At 43.4% G+C, this 26929-nt stretch overlaps 2 protein-coding genes across 3 annotated transcripts in view; one reads left to right on the top strand and one right to left on the bottom strand.

Annotated features, from left to right (window-relative positions):
* Positions 1-1247, top strand: MYF5 (myogenic factor 5). Its single transcript, XM_082752071.1, has 3 exons — positions 1-525; positions 827-902; positions 1023-1247. Exons 1-3 carry the CDS (start codon positions 19-21, stop codon positions 1205-1207), a joined length of 768 nt encoding a protein of 255 aa, XP_082608197.1. The 5' UTR covers positions 1-18; the 3' UTR covers positions 1208-1247.
* Positions 1248-21474: 20227 nt separating this feature from the next.
* LIN7A (lin-7 homolog A, crumbs cell polarity complex component) overlaps positions 21475-26929 on the bottom strand; it is a 50895-nt gene continuing 45440 nt past the window's right edge. For both annotated transcript variants that reach the window (XM_082751434.1, XM_082751433.1), the window contains exon 6: positions 21475-25633. Coding sequence is in view for 1 of the 2 variants with exons in the window: in XM_082751433.1 (XP_082607559.1) it covers positions 25591-25633 (43 nt within the window). In the remaining variant the exon portion in view is untranslated. The remainder of the gene's footprint in view (positions 25634-26929) is intronic.

The raw sequence follows: 26929 nt of genomic DNA, 5'->3' as shown, positions 1-26929 counted from the left end.
CCGCCCCGGGCTGCAGGGATGGAGGTGATGGACAGCTGCCAGTTCTCCCCGTCCGAGCTCTTCTACGACAGCTCCTGCCTCTCCTCTCCGGAGGGCGAGTTCCCCGAGGACTTCGAGCCCAGGGACCTGCCTCCCTTCGGCGCCCACCAGCCCGCCGAGCCCGCCTGCTCCGAGGAAGAGGAGCACGTCCGAGCCCCCAGCGGCCACCACCAGGCCGGCCACTGCCTGATGTGGGCTTGCAAAGCCTGCAAGAGAAAGTCCACCACGATGGACCGGCGGAAGGCGGCCACCATGAGAGAGAGGAGGAGGCTGAAGAAAGTGAACCAGGCGTTTGAGACCCTGAAGAGGTGCACCACGGCCAACCCCAACCAAAGACTCCCCAAAGTAGAGATCCTGAGGAACGCCATCAGATACATCGAGAGCCTCCAGGAGCTCTTGAGGGAGCAGGTAGAAAACTACTATCACCTGCCGGGACAGAGCTGCTCCGAGCCGACCAGCCCCACCTCCAGCTGCTCCGACGGCATGGTAAGAGAGGGGCAGGAGCTTGGGGCCGCAGGCAGGGCCCCCTCGGCAGCAGGACGTCAGGAAAAGGTGGCTGCTTTGAGTTAAAACAGGCCCTTTCCTCGGAGCTAGCGCCGAGTGTGCCCGGGGGCCGTCGGGGCAGAGAGGGGGCCACCGCCCCGCCAGCTCCCCAAGCCCCTGGGGCTGTCCTGTGTGTCCCCCCTCCCCGCTCACTGCAGCCAGGGGGCCGTGCATGGGGTTTGGGGACGGGGGGCGGCCGGGGGGAGCGCGGCGGGGCCGGCACTCGCCCCTCGCTGTCTTGCAGGCTGACTGCGGCAGCCCGGTGTGGCCGGCGAGAGGCAGCAGCTTCGAGGCCGGTTACTGCTCCGAGATGCCCCACGGTAAGGCCGGCAGCGGCGGGCGGGGGGGCAGCGGGCAGGGGCGGACCGGGGGCCCTGTCGGGCCGGGGTCGCGGAGCGGGGGGCTCCGGTAACGGGCCCCTCGCCTCGCCCCGGCCACAGGGTACGGCGCGGAGCCCAGCAGCACCCTGTCCAGCCTGGACTGCCTCTCCAGCATCGTGGACCGCCTCTCCCCGGGGGGGGAGCCCCTCCGACACCCCGGCTCCCTCTCGCCGGGCGCCAGCATCGACTCGGGGCCCGGGACGCCCGGGACGCCGCCGCCCCGACGGACCTACCAAGCGCTATGAGGGACGCCAGCGCTATCCTGCAAACCCCGCTGCAAATAAAGCGTGCTACAACACGGCCGGCTCGCCTGGTGCTTCTTTGAACGCATCCCCCGGCGTTACGGGGGGCGGCGGGGGGCCCGCAGCCTGCGCGGGGACGGGGCCGCATCCTGCCGGGCTGCGGGGGCTGTGCGGGGTGGCCCAAATCTGCCCCCGCTCCCCTCCAGCTGCGGGCACTTTCCTTTGTCTCCTGTGGGAGTGAAAATAACATTTCCTAGTCATCATCTGTATTATTATCATTATTACTACTACTACTACTACTACTACAACCACCCCTACTACTACTACTTCTACTACTACTATTACTATTTCTTGCAAAGCCCTCGTTTCTTTCCATGAACACAAAGACCAAATAAGTACGTCAAGATTTGGCCCTAATATTGCCCGGTCACTCCGCTCTGTAAAAGAACTGCACGATCCAGGTCTGATACCCTGTAGGGGAATTTTGATCCCAGTCACTCTCGGTGCTCTTGCAGAGACAAATTTAGTAGATTTGGTAAGAACACTTGTATCTCTTTCACAACCCGCAAAGTACATTTCACAATATTCAGAAAGCAATGTAGAAGTATTTGTTCCTAACGCCTCTTGGTCTCATTGTGCAGGATGAAAACTCATGACTTAGTATTTGCAGTTGTGTGGATCTAGAAACAACCAGGTCAAGTATTTGTGAGTTTCAGGTTAACAAATACTTCCTTCCAGACACTATGGCTAACTATTTCTACCACAAAAATAAATCCAAACTTTTACACTTTTTACATCTGAAATCAAAAACTTTTGTAACTCCCACAAAACAGCCAGGGATGGGAGGGAGAAACAGACTCCTTCGGTGCATCCAGAAATGTCTTCTCCGATAAATACTCTGAGGGGGAAGGGACGTACACTTGCGTGTTTGCCATTTGTGTTTATGCTGCTATCAATGGGTGGCCAAGGGGCCTGGAAGCAGTAATTCACCTCTGATAAACCTTCCACTTGAAGCCAGCGCAGCTCAGCCACGTCACCGAGAGTTGCCACCTGCCTGCTCTTTGGCAGCGTCTGCAAAATACGGGTGAGGGGAGCGCAGCTTGGGACGGCCCTGTCCTCACAGCACACCCCTGGCAGGCTGCAGGAGGCGAGGTGGCACCTGCCTGCCCCACTGAAGTGGCTGGGCTGCTGGCCAGGGCCCCTCCAGCACGGCTCCCCCCAGAAAGGCCTTTTGCCTGTGCTATGTCACCTCGAGGTAGGTGTTTCCTTTCCTGCAGTGTAATTCAGGAAGAGCTCTTTCCAGAATAGGCTTCCGGCCTGTGTGGGTAGGTCCCAAATAGTCATCAAGCAGGGAAAGTGGTTTGACAGCCCTGGACTTAGGCTATGCAGAGGCACAACCAAGGCGTTAGCACACTGGTTATCAGGAGTACACAAGTGCCTAACTCTCATGCAGTCTTTCTTGGTTATGGGTGGTAACATCCCAAGCCCTCTGTTCATAAAAATCCTTACACAAGACCTTGAGCATCACTGGTTTTATTCACAATCTCTCACGCATTGCTGCATTGGTGCGGTGCTTGCTCCTTTCAAGCAAAATCCTGTCTCAAGGACTCATCTTGCGGCTAGGATACAGTGCAGAGCATTTTAAATGATGGTTTAAAATGAGCCAAGTGGGGAACTTTCTGCATTTCATTCTGCGCAGTGCTGACCTTGGCAAGCAATCTCCTGTGAAGCATGCAGAGCAACACCAGCAAATCACATGTTGGTAATGTACACCTCTCTTTGGCTGGCAGACATTTTGAGAGTTGCAAAAAGGTCAATACTTCTGAGAACTGGCTTTTAAGAGAGTGAGCAGAAGTATCCAGCCTGTGGGATGTTTGTCCATAGCCTCCCCAGCCCCACCAGACTCGATTACAATCTCAGACGTTGTTACACACAGCAAGAAGATCGCCTTTTGGTTATAGGACATCTATAAACAAAGTTCCTATGAACCTAACCATGTGGTAATCCTGGGAAGGAGTGGAAGTTAGCACTGTGAAAACACCTTTGGCCTGTGGATTGGGAAAAACAAGGTGTAAAAGGCTGCTGTCTTGGGAGATAGGCTGTTGTGGTCAAATTTTGTGTGGTCAATAATAATGACAAGTGCAAATGAAAAGAAAGATTAATGTTCTATGTGAATCAGGCTCACTTAAGGAAGGAAGGCTGTCCCCACAAATACTTAAGAAGATGATGGTCTCGAGAACCTAAGCTCCATCTCTCCCAGCTCCTGCTGCCAGCTGAGTGTTGCAGCCTTGGGGAAGGCATGCAGCAACCTCACCCACAGGCAGGCAGGTGGAGTGATGCCTCATGGCCTTGGGTTAATGTAACACAGAAGTTAGAAGTTTTCTGTCTGTCACTTACTGCAATGAAAGGCATAATTCTGTGCATATTTTTTTTTTTAAATAAAATTAATGTTATATTTTAACTTTACCTCTGAAAGTCATGTTTTCTTGGATTATATTCTGACTGAAGGAGGCAGCTGGGTTTATATTTGGTGATGAGTTTCTTGTATCTTTCATTAAGAAACCAAGCAGAGGTCTTCAGAGAAATACTTATTGTAATCTCAGATCAAAAGGCCTGCTGTACACTACAAAGCTACTACAGGAACCTAGCAAAGATCTCCTAAATATAACTCAGGAAAATTTTGGCTCAAGGGAGTGAGAGATGTAAGGAGCACTGAGTGTGAATCCACTTCATGTGAAGATCTCCTCATATGAAATTACAGATATCCAACAAATCAAATCATCATATATTACTTTTCTAACATCAGAAAAGATGTAAAACTGAGCTTTATGCTTAGTGTTAGGAAACCCTGGCTTGCAGGGCCTGTGTATTCAGGCCCTCTTCCCTCTCTTTAGTGTGCTTGCATGTTTCTGGAAGATTTTTGTTGTTGTTATTGGTTTTGTTTGTTTGTTTTTGTTTTGTTTTCTGTGTGATGTCCATGTGTTACTTGTGCGTAGATGGCTGATAATCTGCTTGTGCTTTTTATACCTTATGTGTTATGAGTGTGTGAATCACTGGGTGTCAGAAGTGCTTGTGCATGCCTCCCAGAATTTCTAGCTGCTGATTGTGTATCTGTGTGCCTATTTCTGGAAATCTTTTCTACCTGATATAAATATTTGTTTTTCTATGAATGTTTTTCCATCTGAGGCATGTGTCGGTGTATTTGTGAGAATCCATTCTGTGCGTCTGTCTGTTCTGTAATGAGCTCTTGCAGAGCTTCTTATAGCAAAGGTTGAAAAACAAGTGTCATCACGATGTTTTTAGTCACTTGCATCTTTTTAAAATGCAGATCACTTGAGTTTATGCATTTCATGCTTGTCTCCAAGTGGGAAAAATCCTGCTTGCTCTATGCTTGTATTTTTGAAAGAAAAGATCAAATCTTCTCCTTCTGTGATGAGGCTTGAAAGTGATTAACTTTTAGTAATTAAGGAAAAGGATGAAAGGATCTTAATTTATAATATTTGTTAAAATGCATATTTTTATGGAACTGCATATTTTCCAGGAATACCCTGAACTCACAGCAGCAGGCAGCTCTGCTCTTCCCACCCCAGGCCTGCTCCCTCCCTTTCTCCTCCTTTACAGAGCCCCTGGCTCGCTCATCACTTCTCCTTACTCCTTTCAGCTGGACCTTGGTGTGCCCCAGGAGGACCTGCAGCTGGCCAGCTGATGACTGCTGACCTTTGGCAGGCTCTGCCTGGGGTATCAGCCTTACAGCTGGCCACAACTGCCTTCCTGGCAACCAGAGCCCTAATGAGCATGGCCAGATGGAGCTTGGGCTGGGATCCTGCTGGCTAATTGCACCTTGTGTGAGGAATGGAAGAGCTCACCCCCAGCCGTGGAGGGGTCGAGCAATGCATCCGGGCACGTGCTAGGCTCCTCCTGCAGCCAACTGGATGAGTGAAAAAAATGGACAAGTAAAACAAGGACTTCAGAGCTGTTTTTCTTGTGATCTGAGTTTTCCCTTGGGTATTAGTTTAGGTTTCAGTAGTGGCCTTCTTTTCCCTCCCTCACTTCACAGTCTTCTCACCATTCAGTCCAGGAGAGACATCCATCTACCAGGACAGGACAGGACTGCAGGAATTATTCCCCTTCCCAGATACAGCGTGATAAGTTTTCCCTTCAGTCTGCTGGTGTCCCACTTTTCTTACTCCAGGAGTTTACACATCCCAGATGCTCATGGATCTCATGCCAAACCCACTATACCAAAGAGTCCAGATACTTTCTGAAAGGTCTTTTGCTTTCTGCTGCCTGGGCCAGCTGACCAGGACCATCTAGTGCTGGAGGCTGGATGTGTTTTGAGCATTAGTAACATTTATGGACTGCCTGGCAATCTGCTGGAAGATGTTAGTGGCTATGATGCCAAAGGCATTGCTGAGCTATGTTTGAAGAAGGTGATAGCGGGCATGATATACAAGGGTCAGCAAGCCCAGTGAGAGATCACAAAGGTAGCTCAATGTCTGCATTAAATCAAGTGCATCTGAATCATAGACTCTCTTAGACTCTCCGAGAGGCCTTCAAAACTGGAGCAGCAGCAGAAAATAACTGTGCAGTTTTTCTCTTTATTTCTCTGACCTTCCTCTATTAGTGTAAACTTTTTAGCTGATATTATTTTCTGCTTTAAAAATCCATACAAAATGTATGCTGAGCAAAAGGTAAAAACAGAAAAGAAGCACTAAAATCTCAAGCTCTGATTTTTTTATTTTTTTTTTTAATAGTGCCAAATTCTACTGCTTGCACTGGGACTCAACCACCTAGCAGAGACTCCAGTACCCAGCAAAAGCTCAAGCTGGTGTGCCTGTCATACATTACAGGGAGACAAAATGTGGATTTAATCAAGTCTGAATCCAGCCTCTTGGCTTTAATTGTTTGATTTCACACAATTTATTAAATTAAAAAATGAATAACTCTGTAATTAATGGTAAGCAAACAATGATTATAGCTTCAATTATACCTGGGTATGGTTCAGTGCAAAGACCTCATTAGCAAACGCACCACTGCTCCAGCAAGAAAACCTGCCCTACTCCCCTCATTTCCACCTTTTAACTAACCATATATGCAATCTGTGGTCATGCATTGTTTTTGTTTGTTTGTTTGTTTTAGCATGGGAAAATATTGTTTGTTTGTTTTCCTTTCCACTTCATAATGTTTTGAGGAAATAGACAAACAGTATTATTGAATTTCAAGAGTATTTCTTTCTACAGCTGTTCTTTTGGAGCATCTTCCAGTTGAGCTTATAGTACAATTCTGAATCTTGCTATCTGAGTATGTTGAAAAGCAGAGGGGGAAATGTCTCTGCTGAACATGGTGAAGGTATATAAAAAGTATATATCTGAAATCCCTTCCACAAATGCAAGGCTTACGTATAGAGCTGTGGCAAATACAGACAGCAATGACCATAGCAAAAATTCTTACATTTAGCTGTTATTTCCTTGAAAAAGTAGCTTTAAAAACATCACAGGCCTGTAGAGATAGCTGGAGTGAGCCAGTCAGGCACCTGGGAGGTGGGTGCCTCTGCTCTGGTCCTCACTCATCTGATTCTCTCTTTTTGGATAATATTGACTTGCTGTTAGGAGCAGACCACCAGGCTCCATTCACCCTTGTGTATGCCTCTCAAAGATTGTCTTTCTGGTCATATGACTCCCACATTTCATTAAAGGTGTGTCTTAAGCAGCTAGGGTCCTTCTTTTCAGGCATGTGTAATGTTGTGCATTCCCTAAAGTGCAGGAAATGGCTTATCTGCAAAGCTTCTGCAAATGGGTGAGGACCATCCTCTCAGGCACCTGCAGGGGTGAGCAGTATCTAAGGAGTAAGATGAGTTCATAATCCATGCATGAAAACATAGTGTTTTGGGGGGCTTCATCCTGAACTTTAAGCATTCACTCTTGTTTCCTTGCAAAACACTAAGAGCCTGTCTACCTGGTCACAGCAGAAGGCAGGAGCTTGTCCCTCCCATAGGAGTAGCCAAGGAAGACACAACCCATGGCTGGGATGGTGTCTCATGTGCTGGGAAAGGAGGCACCTCAGTTGTCTGAAGCTTTTTGACTGCTGGAAATGTAGGTGGCTTAACACTCAGTGACTGTCTCATAACTTGGGAATTACCTTTGGAAGATGTGCCTGGTGACAAGAAAAAGGGCTTCTGCAAAAGATGGAAAGGTAAGCACTGAAAGCTGAGAGGGCTGTTGTCAGATACATGGCTGCTCATAGGGTGTAAAGGACTTGTGACCCCAGGCAACTGGGAAAAAGTTTAATAACTCTAAAATCCCCCATGCTGAGCATGAAGTAGAGGAGAAACCAAGTAAACAAGGGCAAAGACAGCTGTATCCTACTGGTGTCTGAAATGCACATTTTTCACAGGGTACAAATTTCTCACATGGTTATCGCCCGGGTGAAATCCAAAAATGACTGAACTCTGAAATATGAAACTTATTATTTCTGAAATTCCTAATAAGTAGGGCAGCGAAACCTTGTTTTAGGAAACTGCGCATGAAGTAGATCTTCTCCAGCAGAAGCAGTCTGCTCTAGGGGCTCTCCTGATCACATCTGCTTGTCACAGCCCATGTCCCCACCTCTCACAGGGCTTATCTCACCTGCCAGACAGAGGGATGGGATGCACACCTTTACTCTCCCACCTCCTGACAACAAGCCTCCTTCCTCCTCCTGTACTCCCACTCCCACAGGATGCCTGTTCTATGTCCCCACTTTCTATATCCTCCCACAAATGTTGCTCCAACTTGCTGCTGGTGTGTTCTCAGCCCAAATTTCAGCACTGCTACTGCCAAAATTTGGAGGGGGGAATGTGCCGAATCCCTCGCCAGCTGCAGCAATGCCTGCAGCAACTCCGGCCCTTGGCGACGGTGGTGGCCACAGCCTTGCAGCCCACCTGCACAGTCCCTCTCTTCCCAGGCAGGGGTTTTGAAAGACCAAAGGCAGAACCAGCTTCTGTGGGAGCATTTCTGCAGCAAAACAGAAAGAGCTGGGTGTTGTGGGGGAGAGAAAATTCCAGAAGAAAAAAATCTCTGCACTCTCTCTTGCTTAACATTCATCCTAAGGGTACACATGTCTATTCTGCAGTTTATAGCACTGGCTTTTAGTGGTTAAACTGCATGTGTGGAAGTGGCTAAATTCCACATTTACAGTGGAAGATAAGAATTCTGAGAAAAATATGTATGTATTTTGCTGTACAGTCTTGCTTTAATGCATTGTTACACTAATAACATACATCCTAACATTTACATTTACAAAATAAATAGTACTATTGTTATAACTGTTATAACTCTTTATTCTCATATTTTTCAATCTATAAAATGCCTTAATTGTTCATAAATGATGAAGTCAGTTACATGAAAAAGATCGAATGCCGTTTTGGTTTCATATTTATGGAAACAAATCCTTATCTTTGTGTATATCCCCTTTTAATCAGAAATAGTGCATTATAAAGTACAGCTAGGCAGTAAGTTTATTTCTGACGTAACTCTACTGAAACCCCTGGAGTTTCACCAGGAACAGATTCAGGCCAGAAGGCCTAGAATATAGTTACAATATATTCATTTTCTCATGCCTCAGAAATGGACTGTTTATGTGCCAAGCTGTAAAGTGATATCCATGATGACTGAAGCCCGAACAACATTAAAATATCCAGATCCCCCGCTCCAAATCCTCTGGTATCCAAAACTGTTCCTTTCCTTCCAAAAGGAGGGGGTTCGGCTGCCGAGGGCAAGCGAGGGCAGAGCACGGCCCAGCCATGGGCAGCGCTGGCTGGCGCGGCCTGCTGGCGCCTGCCGCCCGGCTTGGTGGGCTTGGCAGGCTTGGCCTCCCTGCTCCACTGCCCCTCACACAGCCACCCCAAAACCTGGCCTGAGCACCTGAATCTTGCTTGAAATGACAAGTGATGTGGAAAATTGTTTTTCACTGCAATTGCAGTAGTTCACACAACAAGCTGGTGCACTTGAGAGCCAGGGCCTGCTCTTGGTTCACATATGCTGGAATACCAAGTACAGTCATGTTTGCTGTTTTATTTGGCTAGGCTTTCCACAAGTACAAGCTTGAAACTGCACTCGCAATAACTGCAGTAATTTTTGAATGGTCTTCAATGTCAGGCAGCCCCTACTGAGTACCAGGACAGGTAGAAAATGCAAAGAATTCATGAAAAACTCTTGTTTTGGAGACTAGTTTTTTTGTTGTTGTTGTTGTTTGTTTGTTTAATTCCATCCCTCTGTGTAGGTAAGAACAGAGTGTAGTCAGAGGGAAAGTTTTGCGGAATGTATGATAAAACCATTCACTTTTTTAAAAGACTTTTTAGAACCATTAAAAAGAAATCAGCGTATGAGATCTTAAAGGAAGATGTAGACAAGCCTCATTTTCTTTGTCCTTTTGAAACAATGAAGCTGGAGTCCTGCATTCAGCTCCCTTATGGGCAGGGATGCCACCCACTAGCTCAGGCTGACCAAGACATTGTCCAACCTAGCCTTGAACACCTCCACAACTTCTCTGGGCAACCTGTTTCAGTGCACTGGCAGAGGTTTCCCAGAGAAGCAGTGGATGTCCCACCCTCTGAGGGAATAATTTCCTCCTAATATCTAATCTAAATCTCCCCTCTTTTACTTTAAAACCATTCCTTCTTGTCCTGTTATTATCTGCCTGAGCAAAAGCTTGCTCTTCATCTTTTTTATAAGCCCCCTTTAAGTTGCAATTAGGTCTCCCTGGAGCCTTCTCTTCTCATTCTCCAAGCTGAACGCCCCCAGCTCTTTCAGCCTTTCTTCATAGGAGAGGTGCTTCAGCCTTCTGACTGTCTTTTTGGCCCTCCTCTGGACATGCTTTATCAGATTCACATCCTTCTTGTGCTGGGGGCTCTAGACCTAGATGCAGCACTCCAAGCGGGACCTCAAAAGGGCAGAGCAGAGGGGGACAATCACCTCCCTCAGCCTGCTGGCCACTCCTCTGTTGATGCAGCGCATGATGCAGTTGGCCTCCTGGGCTCGTGTCAAGCTTTTCCTTCCAACCAGAACTAGGTGTCCTTGCCCATGGCAGAGGGGTTGGAACTGAGTGGTTTTTAAGGTCTCTTCCAACTCAAAGCATTCTGTGATTCTATGATTAGATGAAACACCTATGCACGGGCATATTTATACATGCAAGTTTTAGCAAGTTCAAGGCTTAAAAATAGAGGAGAGGTCTTTCTTTATGACTACAGTGATTTGGAGGAGGAAGAAAAGCAGTATATAGGGATCACCAGATTATTTATATGAACTGACATAGGACACCTCTGGTGGAGATTGGTCACTCTATGCCTGACTGACTCTTCAATGCCCAATTCATTATTATGATAAATAATCCTGGCATGTCGGGAGCCAACGACCAGAGCACCTCTGGCAAAACCTTCATACAGCAGCAACCTTATCATACTGCTGTGGGCAATTGTCTTGGAAAGCTCACTGGAGGAGCTAGGGGCACATGGCAGGCCCCTGAGCTAGGAGATGTTCTGTATGTTTTAGGCACATGAAGGGCTCCATTTGATTTGTATCTTGAAAGTTGCTTGGCCTAAAGCTGTGGGCAACACCTACAGCTCTTTGGCTAATTCCAGAAAGAAATATGCCTGGTGAATATTTTGTGTTTTATGGATGATTTTAGGTTCCTGTTTCTTGTTTCCTTGAGAAAAAAGGAGAAAAGCAGTCCACAACCCAGTTGAAAACATGGGTTATGTGGGTTATGTGAGAGAATTAGAGCAGCAGATGCTCTACATCAGATTATTTGGAAAATCCTATTTTTCAAAATGTTGCAGCACAGAATTTTCAATATGTGACTTTTAGTTTTTATTTTTTTTTAAACCAACCGTGTTATTTAAAGCCTTGAAATCTATCAGACTGGCACACTTTTCAAAATCCTACAGCAGGCAAAGTTTCCAACCCTCCAGTGGGATTATATGTTCAAATATATTTGAGAATCAGACTCTAGATCCACAATGGGGATTTAGAGATCCCCAATGCCGAGTGTGTTGCATAACTTTACAGAACATTGTAAATAAGGGAAATTTAGAGTGTACACAGAGGCTCCTGATCTCCCCGTGTAGTGTCTGGGAACACATTATGTAAAGCAGGACTCTGCCTAAGTACAAGAACACGATGAAGCACATGTCTTAACTTAAACGTCTTAATCTGGCTGGAATACAATGTCTTCCCCCAGTCAAGATTTGTATTTCTTTCATCTGCCTGAGCCCTTCATTTCATGGTCTAGGCAGGAATCAATATTTCATGTGACCAGCAAAAGGTGTGTGTGTGTAGTTTCTCCCCTTCTTTTAAACAGGTTACTACTTAACAGCTCTCACCCGTGGTACGTAAAACAAGTCATGGCCCTTTCCTGCCTGTATCAGATGTAGTGCTTTAATTAGGAGGGGAGAGGGTGTCAACAGCAGTGACAGGGAGATCTCAAACCAGCACTGCTGCCTTCCAGTGACTTTGGCCTCCTTGCTTTGTAGAGGAGGTCTCCTTGCCAGACCTGATTCCCCTGGGGCAAGCTGGAGTTCTAGGATGACCGTGGCCTGATAAATATCAAGCATATATACTGGAACAGCGATGCATGACAACTTATTCTCTGCCTTTGCCTAGTATTGGAGGAGGTATCTTTCCAACAGTGACCAGTGGTGTTTGCCTATTACACGTAGCATTTGCTGCTGCAGCCCAGACCACTGAATGAGAAATGCAGACAGAAAAATCTGTGTTACTTCCAGGTATTTGTAGTGTCTGCTGTTGAATCAAATTGTGGCTATATGAGAAGCAGATCAATGAACTGAGGGTAAAGTGGTATCAGTGGTTGGCTCGGGCAGACACGCTGGAGCACATTGTGTTATGTCTGCTACACCACTGGGAGAATGCAGCTGCAGGCTGGAGTGCTGCTGGGGCTTGCTGTAAGGACTGGGGTGTGCCCTGTGATCCTGAAGCAGAGCACAGCATGCATCAGTCTTTTCCCAGTGTTCAAGCTGCTTTGAACACCCTCAGGATAAACATGTGTGGGCAGCTGTTCACAGGGTATAGCTGAAGGGAACAGCAATGTCCAGGCAGAGCGTTTGTCCTCTCTCTGCACCACACAGATAATTTGGCATGATTCCCTGTATGCCTGTATTTTCCTGGTGCCAGAAGTTGTCTTATTATTATTATTATTATTATTATTTATTTAGCCTGTATCCTTTAAAATCCTGTGATGCAATGATGAAGAGACTCAAAGCAATGGCAGTCACCCACATCAGATTCCTGGCATGCTCAAGGATGCTAACGCAGCGTGGTTCCTCTTGCAGTACACAGGATGCTTCAGATGCTTGTAACTGCCTACCCTGTTTCTACCTGCATATCTATCTCCTTGGAGGAAAAACTGTTTGAAAAGTGTACGCTGCCTTAATAAATCCATCTTCCATTACTAACTCCTGATAAAAAGCCAGGCTTCTGTTCATACCTTTCAGAAGCTGTTGTGATGTGGAGTGGCAGCAAAATGCCCAGAACAATTTTCTGTCTGAGTCACTGAGGAAACAGTTTAATGAATGTGGATGCTATCCTCGTGTTTTAACTGAGCCCTTATTTCTGCTGTTCTGTCTTCTCAATTATGAATAATACTGATACGCCAAATGGCGCCATCTCTCCAAATTATGGTTCCATTCACGGTCTTATTTTGAAATTTTGGATCTCATTGGGTGGAAATGTCCCTTTATCTCATTCTCACATTTTCCAGGACTTTGTTCTGCAAGCATTAGGAATTACACTGGAGTAAAGAAGGGCAGAACCAAGTTCATTACATGGATCCATTCTCATTAGGAAATGTCAGCATCTACAAATAACAGTCAACCCCCCAGATGACAGGAATATTTGAAAGAACAACCAACAACAACAAAAATCTCACCAACCTTGGCTGTTTATATATATATACACTACAAAAAGGAAAACAGTTAATAAGGGACACTTTTCAGGGAACTAAAGTCACAGGTTTTTTTTGACTGGTGAATTAAAGGGCATTTGGAGTCCAATCCCATCTCCAGATTGTTCTAACCATCTGGCTTGCTCTGGCCCATTGAACTATAACTGACCAATTTGAGAATTCATATTTGCAATTTCAATCATTGCCTTGGTAAATCTCTGGCCAGTTCTTCTGATATCGTCATCCACAACTTGACTTTGCACCCAAACTTCCAAAAATTGTCTTTTCCCATGCCCTTTACATTTACTGATTTCATGCCAGGCTATTAAATCATCATCTTGGTAACAGATAGAGCAGTTATCCACAATAAAATTGCCTAAATAAGAGCTCTTTTAGCCAACCTTTTCCTGGACTGTGTAGTAGTAGCACAAGGTAAATCATGCCACACTTTTACAGGTGACACTGTTGCCCAAAGGGTAAAAGGGCCACACAAAGTGGATATGAACACAGGCTGAAGTGGCCACTTGTTTCTTTCAGGGAGGTGGGTGATGTGGGGGTTTCTGTGGTTGGCATTCAGGGTCACCAGAGAGAGTGCAGCAATGTTGAGATGAGACACTGTGCTGTTAGGAGAGCAGGCTTTCAGGAGTGTCCTTGTGGAAACTGAGATACTGGTAAATGCTGGTGCCCTCAGGGTTATCAGCAGCTGGATTGTTATTCTGAAAAATCTAATTTTGGGTCTTAGATTATTCAAAGGAAGGATTTTCCTATCTCCTGTAGGGATTTAGTCCTTGGATCTTGCCTCTACTTACAGACAGATGAATGTCTTAGAAAATCTGTAAGACCTCAGCTCAATAAGATATCATGGTCAGCTTCTATTGGCATGCACTCCCTGGTGAAGCTTGCATTATACATCCAGGTGCGTGGTTGTGTGTTTTGGGCTACAGATGGCAATCATTTCTTCTATTTTTTGTGCTGATCATTGTAATGAAGATTTGGTCTGTGATTGTGCCTTTAAGAGATAATCAGCACCTAATAAATAAGAGCATTTTAAAAGTGCTAAAAAGCACAGTTAGTCATATGCTGGTTGCATAAGTGTAATTTTGCTACCTTTTTTAGAGTATCTTAAAATCTGTACATAAGGATTTCTGTGATAATTTGCTATTGTATCTGGTTTTATGCTGGTAAACTTTCAGCAGAATAATTTATGACGCTATGTGCCATCTGCTGTAAGCTGTCATAAAATTAATTTATTCTGCCTAGTTATGGATATTGTCTTCTGTATGAAGTTGGTTTCTGGAGTGCTTTCTTCTAACAAGAGGCAGGTGGTGCTTCTACCATCCAGGTAGTGGATTTCAGATAGGGATGTCTTTAGAGGATTTCAGGATTTAGTTGCAACATATAACAGGTTGCCATTTCATGAACAAATAGTTCTCCAGGCACAAACCCTACTCACCTGTGATTTTCTTAGAAACATCACAAATTCCTCAGCTTAAAAATACAATGTATGGTGACTGCAGGTGTCCTGGAGAGGAAGCAGTGCCCTCTGCCTGTTGCAGTGGCATCGGGGTGAGTCTGTGGGACAGAAAGGAGGAGGCTGATGCTGCAGCAGTACCAGGCAGCACATGTGCACATGCTGTAGGTAGGTATGTGTGCGCAGCACATAGGTCACCCTGGGGGCAGCACTGCTTTGGTGGCTGCCAAGGGGACACCTTCCAGGGGATTGGGACATGGCAGCAAGGGTGCTCCCAGGCTCCCAGGTGACACAGTGACAGGGAACAAAGGCACGTGCAGCCCTGAGAGACACCGGGTGCAGCAACACATTGATGACAGTGTGCTGTGGTCTCGCGCTGCTTGTGCTGGTTGCCGTTTTTCATCCTTCCTGTCGGTTCTTCTCCAAGCAGCTGCTGGAAGGCACCACACAAGTGTTTAAAGTAAATCAAGTATTTTTGGCAATAAAAACATTTGTTTTGCTGAAGTTTTAATGAAAGAATTTCTTATTTCTTTTGGCCATATGTCTCTGATTTCAGTCTGTTAGTAAGACTAAGCACTGCTTGTTGTGTTTGTGTTGTGTTGCTGTGTTGCAAATAACAGAGGGAAATGCCCATTACACAAAGCAAAACACATGTAAAATGCAGAGAGCTATTTTGTTTACTACAGAGGTTGCCTTTGTTTTAACAAATCTTCCTTTCCATATTGTTTGGGAAACTGCCAGGTAGCCCAGTGACACGCAGGGGCCTCTGAAGAAGGAGCAGGAGCACAGCGGCAGTGCCTGCCAGAGGGGGCAATAATTGTTCTGCCCAGTAAGTGAGCAAAGGAGGTATTTTCCCAGCTTCTTCAAAAGCAGAATTAATTTGACATTAAGCAGTTGGTATCTTAATTAGGAATAAGGCCTGAGGAGAAGAACACCTCCCTGGAGGTGTCGATGACCAGGTTGGACAAGGGCAAACTGGTCTAGTGGGTGGCATCGCTGCCTGGCAGAGGGTTGGAACCAGATGTTTTTTTAGGTCCCTTCCAACCCAAGCATTTCTGTGATTGTATGATTCTGAATTGGAGACTGAAGCCCAGCCTCCCACTTGAAGCAGAGCAAGATGAGAGTACCAAGCTGGGAGGTACAAGCCATTCTCCCCACATAAAAGCGGGAGGAATTCAATGTCCTGCACATCTCCTGGGGTGTTCAGATCTTCGGCCAAGCCTCAGTGCCTCTGGAAGCTTCACTAGAGAAGCCCTGCAGGCACCTGCACAGTATAACTTATTCACAAGTGATCTGTACCGGCAAAGAAACAGTATTTATTGATGTTAACAAATAAGGATAGTAAAAATAAGGCCTGGCTGTACGAATTGCAGGAAGATTTCATGAGACTCAGTGACTGTGTGTTACAATGGCAGATGGAAGTCGGTTTTGATAAATGGAAAATGAGGCACACAGGGAAAAAGCACCCCTAACTTCACACATAAAATCATGGGTTGTCTTACCATTTACCACTTGGGGAAGAGATCTGAGAGTTGTAATAAATGGTTTTCTGCAAAATTCAGCTCAATTCTCAGAGTGGTCAGAAAGGCAAATTAGATTTTATGTATTATAAAGCAGGAGATAATGAAGAGTCAGAAAATATCATTATGCTATTATGCAAATCCCAGTGTGCCATCAAACTGCATAGGCACCTCCAGTAATCCCATCTGAAAACTTATGTAGCAGAATGGGAAAAGATTCATGGAAAGGCAACAAAATGTGATCAAAGATTCCCAAACGGCTTACTCTACTACAAGCAAGGTAGCTTGCAGGGTAACCTAGAACTTTTGTTTAATTTTTAATTCTTACCATTTTTCTAACATCAGAAGAGTGATAACTCAAGGAAAATGTGGTTCTACATCAAAAGCCCTAGATAAAAGATAAAGTGTCTAGAATGGCACAGGAAGGTATAGAGGGAAGGATTGTTTAATGTCTGCTCTAGTAGGACAACCAGAGGGCACCAAATTAATTATTTAATAAATAATAAAAAAAAAAAAACGTAAGTTCAAGCTTTTTACACTTAATGAGCAATTCCCTTCTGTTCTGAATATACTGTGTAACTCTGCTGCAGGACAGGTGGACGCTGAAAAGAACTGGCTTCAAAAAAACTCTAGAAAAATTAACAAAAGAGAAACTCATCAAGGGCTCCCAAATATAGTGACACCAATTTTTGGTTCAAGAAGCTTCTGAGGAATCTCCAAGTTGCTGGAAGCTGGAAGAGCGTTGCGGAGGGACCTCAGTGCAATGCTTGCCCCATTGTTTGCTCTTCAGAGGTGGATTACAGGTCTCCCCAGCCCTCTGGTTGCACCCTGTGTGCTCCCTCTTTCTCTCTTTATGTTCTGTTCTCTTGAAACCAACGGAAGACCTATCACTGGATGTTTTTATGGCCAGGTAGCATGCTATTTCTTAGAATTATATCCATAGCAGTTGTTGATTCAATAATGTCTCCGTGTTACAGAAAATGTGCAGACATAGTTCTTTGTCTTAGTTATTGCCCATTGGCTTCACACAGTCTATCAGTTTCCTTGGCTTCTGTGCTCTAATCCCTGGCAGTTACTACTTTGGCAATAAGCATTTTTTGTGCTATTTGTCAGCTAGATTGTTGCATTATGCAGCATTTAAAATGTAGGCTTCTTATCTGGCCTATTCATCTAGGTTCCTTCTGTAGTGAATAATAATAATAAAAAAAAAAAATAGTCATTTCCCACAAACAACTTTATTCTGAGGCAGGGGAGATGTAATAACCCAATATATTTTCTTCAGTGACAAGTTGGGAACAGTACATTCCTACAAAGGAAAGAAGAAACCGTGGTACTTCCTATGGGGAAGGTGAAAATTTTTATGCTGCTTCCATGGACCTAGCAGAAAATCTGCAAAGCTGGGGTAGGAATAAAGCCTGGCATTACAGAGGGGAGAAGGGTGGAGGAGGATGATTAGAAAATTCTTCTAGTGTCTTCACTGAAAAAAAAAAAAAAAAAAAGAAACTATTATATTGCATCACTAACCTTTACACAGATGAGATGAATCACCCTTTGGAGATAATTGTCTCTCCATTAACTGCAGAGGTTTACACTTGGATTAGACCAGAAACCTCAATTTCGGACAGCTAATGTTAGCTGTGATGAGTTTCACTTTCACTGACACTGGCCTCTGAAAACAAAGTCAGGTGTTCTGACTGACTCCTGAGTCACTTCAGCCACTTCAATAGTTACTGTTACAGTCAGAGAAATCTGACAAATCTTCATCTAGCCTGACATTTGGAAGCGTCCTTTTTTTCCTCTTGTTACTCCAGCTTTAAGGATTGCTATCTTTGATTCCTGGCTTACAGAGCAAATTTGTGTTGATTGCACTACTCTCCATAGTAAGACAGATCAGTATTACCCCTGAGTAGCTGAATAATAAGCTGAGTGAGCTACATAATTAACTAACAGCAAGATGAGTGCTTCAAAACCATGGCTCTGAGGTGTACTCATCGTTATGCAGATAGCTGCTAAAGGTTCCTTAATTCAGCAAAGAATCTGATTGGAAACTCTTCAGCATCTCATGAAAGTCACTTGGCCCTATATATAAATATATATATGTATATTTATTGACTGTCCAGAAATGGAGAAATAAAATGTCTCTACAGCTAGTAGATGCAGCAGCTAAATCTAATGATCTGTGACTGTCTGGGTGTCACTCTGAGGAAGGCAGTACCAGGCAGTGGTAGAGACCACGAGCATCACTGAGAAAATCACAGCTACAGGGAAACCCACTTTGATGCCTGTTTTTGGCAACTTTCCCCCTGAAAGCAGAGCAGCTGCTGCAGTGTGAAAGTCCTTACTTGCATCAAACTGCAACTACACCTGGTTCACGTGGCTCCTTTCAGCAAGGCACAAAGGTTCGTGCTTAATGTTTCATTTACTTCTAGTGTTTAGCACTCCTTTGCGGTATTGCTCATCAGCACAAGTATGAACTGAGGAGCAGCTGGTGAGGTATGATCAGACATTGACTGTGTGCAGCCCACTGATCATACTAAGCAATTCTTATATTACCAGAGAATTCTTAACCAGGTAAGAATATTGCTGCTGCTATTCACCATTTGGAGGGCACAGAGGGTTTGCTTATTGGTGTAATGGCAAATAGAGCCTTTTTTGAACTGTCCATTCACTGTGAAATGTGTGGAAATGTTCTGAATAAGCATCACATACGTCTGTGCACATCTGCATTTTTAATGCTAGCAGAAAGCCAACTCTAGCAGTGGTAGGGACAGCCAAAGATGCTACGCACATCGTTAAACACTAGGCGTCTCCCTTGGTGTATGTATTCAGCTCGGAACTGTAGGGTGTCACGGTGCAAAGGAAATGGAGCAGTTGTGCAAGCCAGTTCGTAAATCTATGCAAAATATGTGTAACAATAACTAGATGTGTCCATTCAACAAACTTCCGAGCTTGCTGTGCATATAGATGAATCAAATGTAATGTGTCTGGGATCGAATTAATGATATTGCAATATTTGGTGCAAAACAAAACAGTGGAGATAAATACTGCTACATAAGAAGTTGCCAGCACCCACCTGTTAGTCTGAGTTAATTGATGCTCAGGTCCCCTTCCTGTAAAAGTGCTCCAAGAGGTGGACCTGGCTAAGTTTGAATGCTGCAGCTGGCTGAGGAGATTGTACATGCAGGAAATGTATGTGGGCAAGTGTCAGTGCTCAGCTGAAAGAAAACTCATGTGAAGGAAGTAGAGTGTATTTCTCCCATGGTAGAGTTGTAATAGCATGGTGATAGTGTGGGGCTAGTCAGAGGAAAATTAGGTGGCAAAACTGGGGAAATCAGGAGTAGATTTGGGATATGAGAAACAATGGGAGTTTTTCTAAGAGTATTCTGATTTGAGGTGCATTCACCCTTAGCACTAAATTGTCCACAGCTACCTTACCATACAGTGTGGGGCTCTTCCCACACTGTTCCTTTTTTTTTTTTTTTTTTTGCTAGGCCTCTTGCCTTGTTTCTACCAAAACCTGCTACTAGACAAGTGGATTGTCCTCCCAACATTGCAAAATAATTTACTTATATATAGAAAAAAAGTATTACTGGAGAAGATTTAATGAAATGTGAGAAAAGTCATAAATACGACTCCCCTTTCTGTAGCATTGCACTGGCTGCTCTCAGTAATTCAGAAGTTACACTTTGTGTTTGTCTTTTTCATTTCTTTCATCGTGACAGAACTATTTGAGAAGTGACTCCTGGAATAAAGTTTTTACTTGGATCAGTTTAAAAACAAATCCTAGTCTCCCAGCTAGACTATTACAAGTGCAATAGTTGGTCTGTCAAAACAAAAAGGCTGGGAAAGACTTCACGCTTAACACAGAGTTTCCTTGAAATAATCAGGAGCCTGCAGATCTATAAAACATACCCACTTTGTTGAAACTTGTTGAGAAATGCAGGTGTGGAGGCACTGCTAACAGTGGCTACAGTAGAGAAAGTAGCAGCAGCAGGTCAGGAGAGGTGATCCTTCTGCTCTGCTCAGCACTGGTGAGGCCACACCTGGAGTGCTGTGCCCAGTTCTGGGTCCCCCAATACAAGAGAGATTTGGACATACTGGAGAGAGTCCAGCAGAGGGCCGCCAAGGTGACAAAGGGACTGGAGCACTTCTCCTATGAGGAGAGGATGAGAGAGCTGGGACTATTGAGCCTGAAGGAGTCTCACAAGGGATCTTGTCAATGTGTATAAATACCTGAGGGGAGGGTGCAAAAAGGACAGAGCCTGGCTCTTATCAGTGGTGCCCAGTGCCAGGCCAAGAGGCAATGGCCACAAACTGGAACACAGAAGGTTCCCTTTTCCTCAACACCACGCAGCACGTCTTTTCTGTGCAGGTGACAGAGCAGTGGCACAGGCTGCCCGGAGAGGCTGTGGAGTCTCCTTCTTGGAGACCTTCAAAACCCTCCAGGACATGGCCCTGGGCAGCCTGCTCTGTGTGGCCCTGCTTGTGCAGGGCTTGGGCCTGGCGGGCCCCAGAGGCCCTGCCAGCCTCAGCCACTCAGTTCACTGGTGAACTGTAAATTTGACTAACGAAGAAACTTTCTCTAGCACTGGGACGTGTTTGGGTGTTACTTTCTTGCAGACAGAACCCAACCTGATGTAAGTCTCAGAGAAAGACAGGAGGAAGGAAGAGAAGAGGTATTCATCTACTCTTTACTCATCTACTCAGCTGTTTATAGTTTAGCCAAAAGTAAGTGCAACTGCTGAGCCTTTCAGTCACATGAGTTGATAATAATAAAACTAACTGTAAGAAAACAAATTAAAGCAGAATGGGGATTAAATTCCTATAGTTTTGTTTTTTGATTGTTTGTTTGTTGGCTGCTCCTTATAGACATCTTTCCTTTTGTCACCTTTTTAATTTACCCCAAATTAATGCAGGTTTCTAAATTTCAAAACTGGTTACGTTTTGCTATGAATTTTGGTATCACAAATTCCTACATTGGAAGATTGATGGATTTATTTTTGTGCATCTCTGTCTGTAACCAAAAATCAAAAGCAATTGTTCATCTTCCGGACTACAGCTATTTTAAAATACTAGCCCAGTGCTACTGGTGGCAGCATAGACTTCTGTTATTAACACTCACAGACTGGATTTCGGTAGTCTGCTCTTGGATATAACACAGACTAAAACAATTGCTAAGGATAGCCCTGAGCTCTCAAATTTCTTTTAGAATTATTGCATATTGTTATGTTGGGAATTACATGAAACGTTTCCGAATGTTTCAGAACAGACAACTGCATCAACAGGAACCTTCCTGCAAATCAGATCATGTGTAAGGCGTATTAGTCATCTCAGCTACGCAGGTAGAAATTTTAGACTAGGGAATTCAACACAGGCAGCTTGCTTGCTTATTTATTTATTTATTTATTACATGAAGCTGTGCATGAGCAGAGCAGCAAGAAAACAAAAGATACTGCTTACTCCAACCTAGTCAGTCATTTAGGCTCTCTGTTCAGTCAGGGGCTCTGCTTGTAAGCCCTTTCACAGGGCGCATTATCCTGTTTTAAGATAGATGTCAGAGACAGGTGGAATGAATCACATTCTAGGGATGCCTCTAACTCACCACTGACCAAAGAAACAGTCGGCTTAAGCTCTGCAGATTGCTTTTAGACAGCTGGAGGTAGAGGCAATGAATCCATCAAGCATATATCTAAATCTTTTTGCTGGTTCAGAGCACCAGATTACATTTCCTTCATGGAGAAGTGGGGTGAGCTTGGGCCTGCTGGCAAGACTGTCTGAACGCATCCCTAATTCATCTTGACCTTCTCCTGGTTAAGCGTAATGGATTGTGTTTCTCACAAGACATGTATCATAGCATGCAGCACATTCTTACATTCTTGCAAACCATTCCTGAATGCTCTCTTCTTTTGAAACCTGTAGTTTTGTTTTCTTTAACGCTAGACACAGAAATGGTTTTACTAATGCTTATGCAGGGACAGTACTACTTCTAGCTGATAATCCTCTGCTTATATATGCACAAATTCCCTTAGCTCTTCTAGACACAATTCTGCATTAGAAGACTGCTTGGTCCCACCTTTTTTTTTTTTTCAATCTCATACTTTTTAACATAGCTGCTACTTTCTGAAACAGTCTCTCATCTTGTAATGAAATACATCTTGTATGCACACAATAACTATTTTTAATTCTGTAATTATACTTAAAATCCTGTATTATTTCAAGCACAGGCAAAAACAACCTTCTTCTTGTGTGGAATTTTTTATTCTAAAAACCTTGTTTGCTTATAAGATCTTAGATTTCATATAGAACTCTAAAATCTCTAAAATCAGTAGCTGAATAAACAGTTTCTTATCCAGCAAATGTGGCATATATTTTTGTACCTTCTGCAAGAGTTCCCAAAGGTCAGGTTTGTCACATTGGCTGTGACAAATCTGTACAAAAGGTACAACACATAGGACTAAGAGGTCTGCAGTATTATTCACCAAGGAACTGCAGACAGGTTTTTATGTCATTGCTTCCACTCATGTGCGTTCACTGACCTTTCATCTATGATTTCTCACTGTAGAAGGAGAAGAGGAAAATGCAACCTGGTGAGCTTTTCACTTTGTCAAGGGATATAAAATCATTAAATCCCCAATAAACTGCCAGTCAGATCAAATGGCACAAATAGAAAAACTATGGCTAGAACAGCAGATCCATCAACTTCCGTAAGTAAATGACACTGACCCTCAATGTCTATTATCATCAGTTTTTACATCTGAATCTTTGGCATAGGTGAACATAATGCAACAGCTTGTAAAAATCACAACACCCCTTTGGTTACTGTAGTACGGAGACAGAAAAGACTTCTTGGATCTCCTAGTTTGATTTGCTGCCAGTGCAGGGAAGCACAGGGAAAGCCCCAAGGGTAAATGTGAGCAATAAAAGTCACTAAGTTGCCTGAAGGAATGTCAGCCTGTGTCATGAAACAGTAAACTCCATGTAGTGAAACAGCAAATGTCAGAAGACCAGTCAGTTAAAATGTGATGCACAAGTACCTTCAGACCTGCATGTGGTAAATAAATGTTGTCCTTCCTGCACTACTTTTAGGGCCTAATTCAGCAGTGCCGATGTGGAAATGCCTTACTGCATATCAGGACCAAAGGCATTGAAATCACAAACAGTAAGACTGTTTATAAAAAAATGCAACGATAGTTTTAAGAGACACAGATTACTCTGTGATGAAGTGGCTATATGTTTTATTGATCAGTAGGGGGCATGAAAAGTAACCCTTAAGGAGTTTTTTCTCCCTGCTTCTACTTCACATTTGTTAACGGTTATATTTTACTTGTATTTGTCTTTCATCTTATTTTTAAATGCTGGCAAAGACTGGAGTGTTAATATTAGTGTGCATAAATAATTTATTGAATAATAATATATGAAAATGAATTTGATATGCTTCTCTATATGAATGACATTCTATTATTGAAATTTATTAATCAGCACATTCCACTCCAGCAAACCTAAATTTTTTGAGGAAGAGGAGGGGAGGAGGTGGAGAGGCAGTCTGGAAAAATGCAGTACAGTGGGCTGACTAAATCTGAATAGTATTTGGTCTCTGAAAACGCACAAATATCAGTGTAACTCAAATCATACTGATGAGATAACAGTTTTATGTAGTCATAATGACAAGTTATATACCGCCAATATTAACAGCAATGTCTGTTTGAGAAAACAGCTTTAAAATAGGTACATACAATTTTATTAAGTATAAAAAGACACTGGGCAGAGCACAATACAATATATTTCATCTTTAATTCTGGCAGTGCTCAAGCTCCACTGTCTTAATTCATATTGTCACCAACAGCCACTGGATAGAATTACTTTTCTGTATAAAATGAGCTTTTTCTGCATGTCTTCATGATGTCTGGCTTTAAAAATACAGTAATTTCTTTTCAATTGCTACTTACACTAATAAAACACTGTCAAGACTGGTGGCCAGCCTCCATCTGTTTTTTAACATACATATGATACTGCCCATTACCCCTGCTTTGCTTTGCCTCCCTCTGAGAGTAGATCCTTCAAAATAAAATCTGTTGCTGACTTTTTTCCAAGTTTAGAACAAAAACACTTGTTCAGACTATTTCTACTTTCCTTGCATTGCTAAAATTTCACTAACATCAGCTAGAGTTTTCAATATGCAAGGGCTGTAGGGCTCTGCCCTAAGCTCTTTTTCTTCCCCTTGCATTTCCTAATGTAGCACAGAAGGCATGCTTTGAATGATCATTTATTAGAATATGGGGATTCCACTTTCTTAATTTCTTGAAAGTAGATGACATTTAAAGCCTTCCAGCTTTGACTATTTTCTTTGGAAAAGCAGACATGTAAACTTAAGAACTTAATTATGTGTTTTGTTTGTGCATTCCAATTTGGTTTGATTAAAAAAAAAAAAGTCAGAACCATTAACTTCAAATTGATTTAAACAATAACGTGAAGGTTTTAAAAGAAACAACTTACACTTCCTCCTCTCTAAAATATATTAACATTAGACTGGAAAATAAATTAAATAATACAAAAAAAGCTTAGATTATGCTATCACAGGAATATCTGCCAAACAAAGCTTGGTCTTTTGCTAACATTAGCTTACTACATTTGCAATACATGCTAAGCAAAGACCCTACTTCTCTAACAGGTACATTCAGACAATATATATTTTATGGAATAAATATATAATATATCCAGTTATAGATTTCTGAATAGTAGCTATAATAGATACAAGCAATGCCTACATTTAAAAATACAGTTCTAGGATTCCCTAACTTTACTACTAATAAAATTAAAATTGACCTAAAACTTTCTCACTCTGTTGATGCATAATAAAATATATGGAAACACCAAGAGTAAAAAGCTAATTGCTTCTACAAATGGAATACTTTATAAATATAGTAAATTGCTATTTTCAGAGGGAAAATTGAAAATTATAAACAGGAAGTTAGGTTAAAACTGCTCTACAATATAAATTACAAAGTGGCTATGAAGCGCAACGTGTGAGTTTGATGTCTGTGGCAAAATTCTGAAATGATGTAGTTTATTTCTGGAGATAACTGTAAAGAAAGATTTTGTCCCCCAAAGCAGCCAATCTTGATCTCCTTAAACCAAAACTTTCACTGACTAGAGAAAGCCAACTGGCCAATTTGTAAGAGTAAGGAGTGCAAGATTAGAATAAACAGAATTATTTGGAAGCCCTGGACTTCTCTGTCTCATATTGTTTACTTACCATGCTGTTCTCATTAGGCATAGAGTCACAGAAGTAGTATGTACCTGTGACTGCCATGTTCTGAAAAGCCTTATAATGAAAGTACCCTCTATATGGCTGTCTTAACTACATTATTCTTGAACTGTACATTCTCCAGATGAATTCTGTTTTGTGTTCCTGTAGTTGTTCCCTTTTGCTGGAATACTGAAGTACAGCTCTGGTTGCTTGATTACTGCACTCTTGATCGAGGCTTTTTTTTTCTTGAGAATAACCTAGAATTAAAGAAACACATTTCTCAGAGCAAGCACAAGGAATTGAGGAATTAAATTGCTGGCTGTTTCTGCCTGCCTTCCTTCCCTTTCAGTTAAAAAAAAAAAAAAAATGTAAAATCAGTAAAAATATCTTACTTGCTAAAAAAATATTTAAGTAATTGGAAATCTCACACTTTATGTGAGACTGTGCAGTTTTGGCTCCTGCAATGGGCCTATTTTATACAGAAACCCAAAATTTACATCACTAAACGCTACTATTTATAGCTCCTTCCTGAGTTAGGGCCCTGAAGTAGTATTGAGATCCCACTCAGAATCTTCATAGACACTTCAGCGTCTGTTTGCATCAACAAAACGAATTCTAACAGTCACAGAACAGCCTGTCTACATGGTTGTTTGTTTTCCCCCCTAAATATCAGCAGAGGTCAGTGTCACCATGAGTAACACCACCACCATCTCTTCGAGCTTCAGTTTCTCATCATTTAATCATAGAATGGTTTGGGTTGGAAGGTACCTTAAATATCATTCAATTTTAACCCCCTTGCCATGGACACTTTCCACTAGACCAGGTTACTCAAACCTGTATCCAATCTGGCCTTGAATACTTCTCAGGATGGGGTATCCACAACTTCTCTAGGCAACCTGCTCCCACGCCTTATCACCTTCAGAATAAAGAATTTCTTCCTAATATCTAATTAAATCTACCTTTCTTTAGTTTAAAGACATTACTCCCTGTCCTATCACTACACTCCCTGACAGAATCCCTCCCCAGCTTTCCCGTAGGCCTCCTTTAGGTACTGGAAGGCCGCTATAAGGTCTCTCTGGAGCCTTCTTTTCTTCACGCCAAACAATCCCAGCTCCCTCAGCCTGTCTTCACAGGTGAGGTGCTCCAGCCCTTTGATCATTCTTGTGGCCCTCCTCTAGAGTCTTTCTAGTATGTCCATGTCCTTCTTGTGCTGGGAGCCCCAGAGCTGAATGTAGTACTCCAGGTGATATTTCATGAGAGCAGAGCAGATGGAGAGAATCACTTCCCTTGACCTGCTGGCCGCAATTCTTTTGATGCAGCCCAGGATACAACTGGCTTTCTGGGCTGCAAGCACACATTAGCAAGAACACATGTTGAGCTTTTCATTAACAAGCAGTTTAGGGATTTTATGAGTTACCTGTAGACTACTGCTGACACAACTGATACAAATGTCCTGTTTAGGGAACAGCTGGTATAAGATGTGGAAGATTAGGATTTAAGTCCTTGCTTTACCACGTGCTTCCTATTTGATTTCATTTGGGAAAACTGAGCAG

The sequence above is a fragment of the Aythya marila genome (assembly GCF_965140915.1).
Source record: "Aythya marila genome assembly, chromosome: 1".
NCBI classification, from domain to species: domain Eukaryota; kingdom Metazoa; phylum Chordata; class Aves; order Anseriformes; family Anatidae; genus Aythya; species Aythya marila.
The sequence above is the reverse complement of the archived record's forward strand: the minus strand, read 5'-3'. Positions and strand labels throughout refer to the sequence as shown.

Bases quoted from the DNA above. Each gene is read 5' to 3' on its own strand.
- MYF5 (XM_082752071.1), top strand. From the start codon at position 19: ATGGAGGTGATGGACAGCTGCCAGTTCTCCCCGTCCGAGCTCTTCTAC. The intron at 526-826 runs GTAAGAGAGGGG...GCTGTCTTGCAG, and splicing joins CCAGCTGCTCCGACGGCATG to GCTGACTGCGGCAGCCCGGT. The intron at 903-1,022 runs GTAAGGCCGGCA...CCCCGGCCACAG, and splicing joins CTGCTCCGAGATGCCCCACG to GGTACGGCGCGGAGCCCAGC.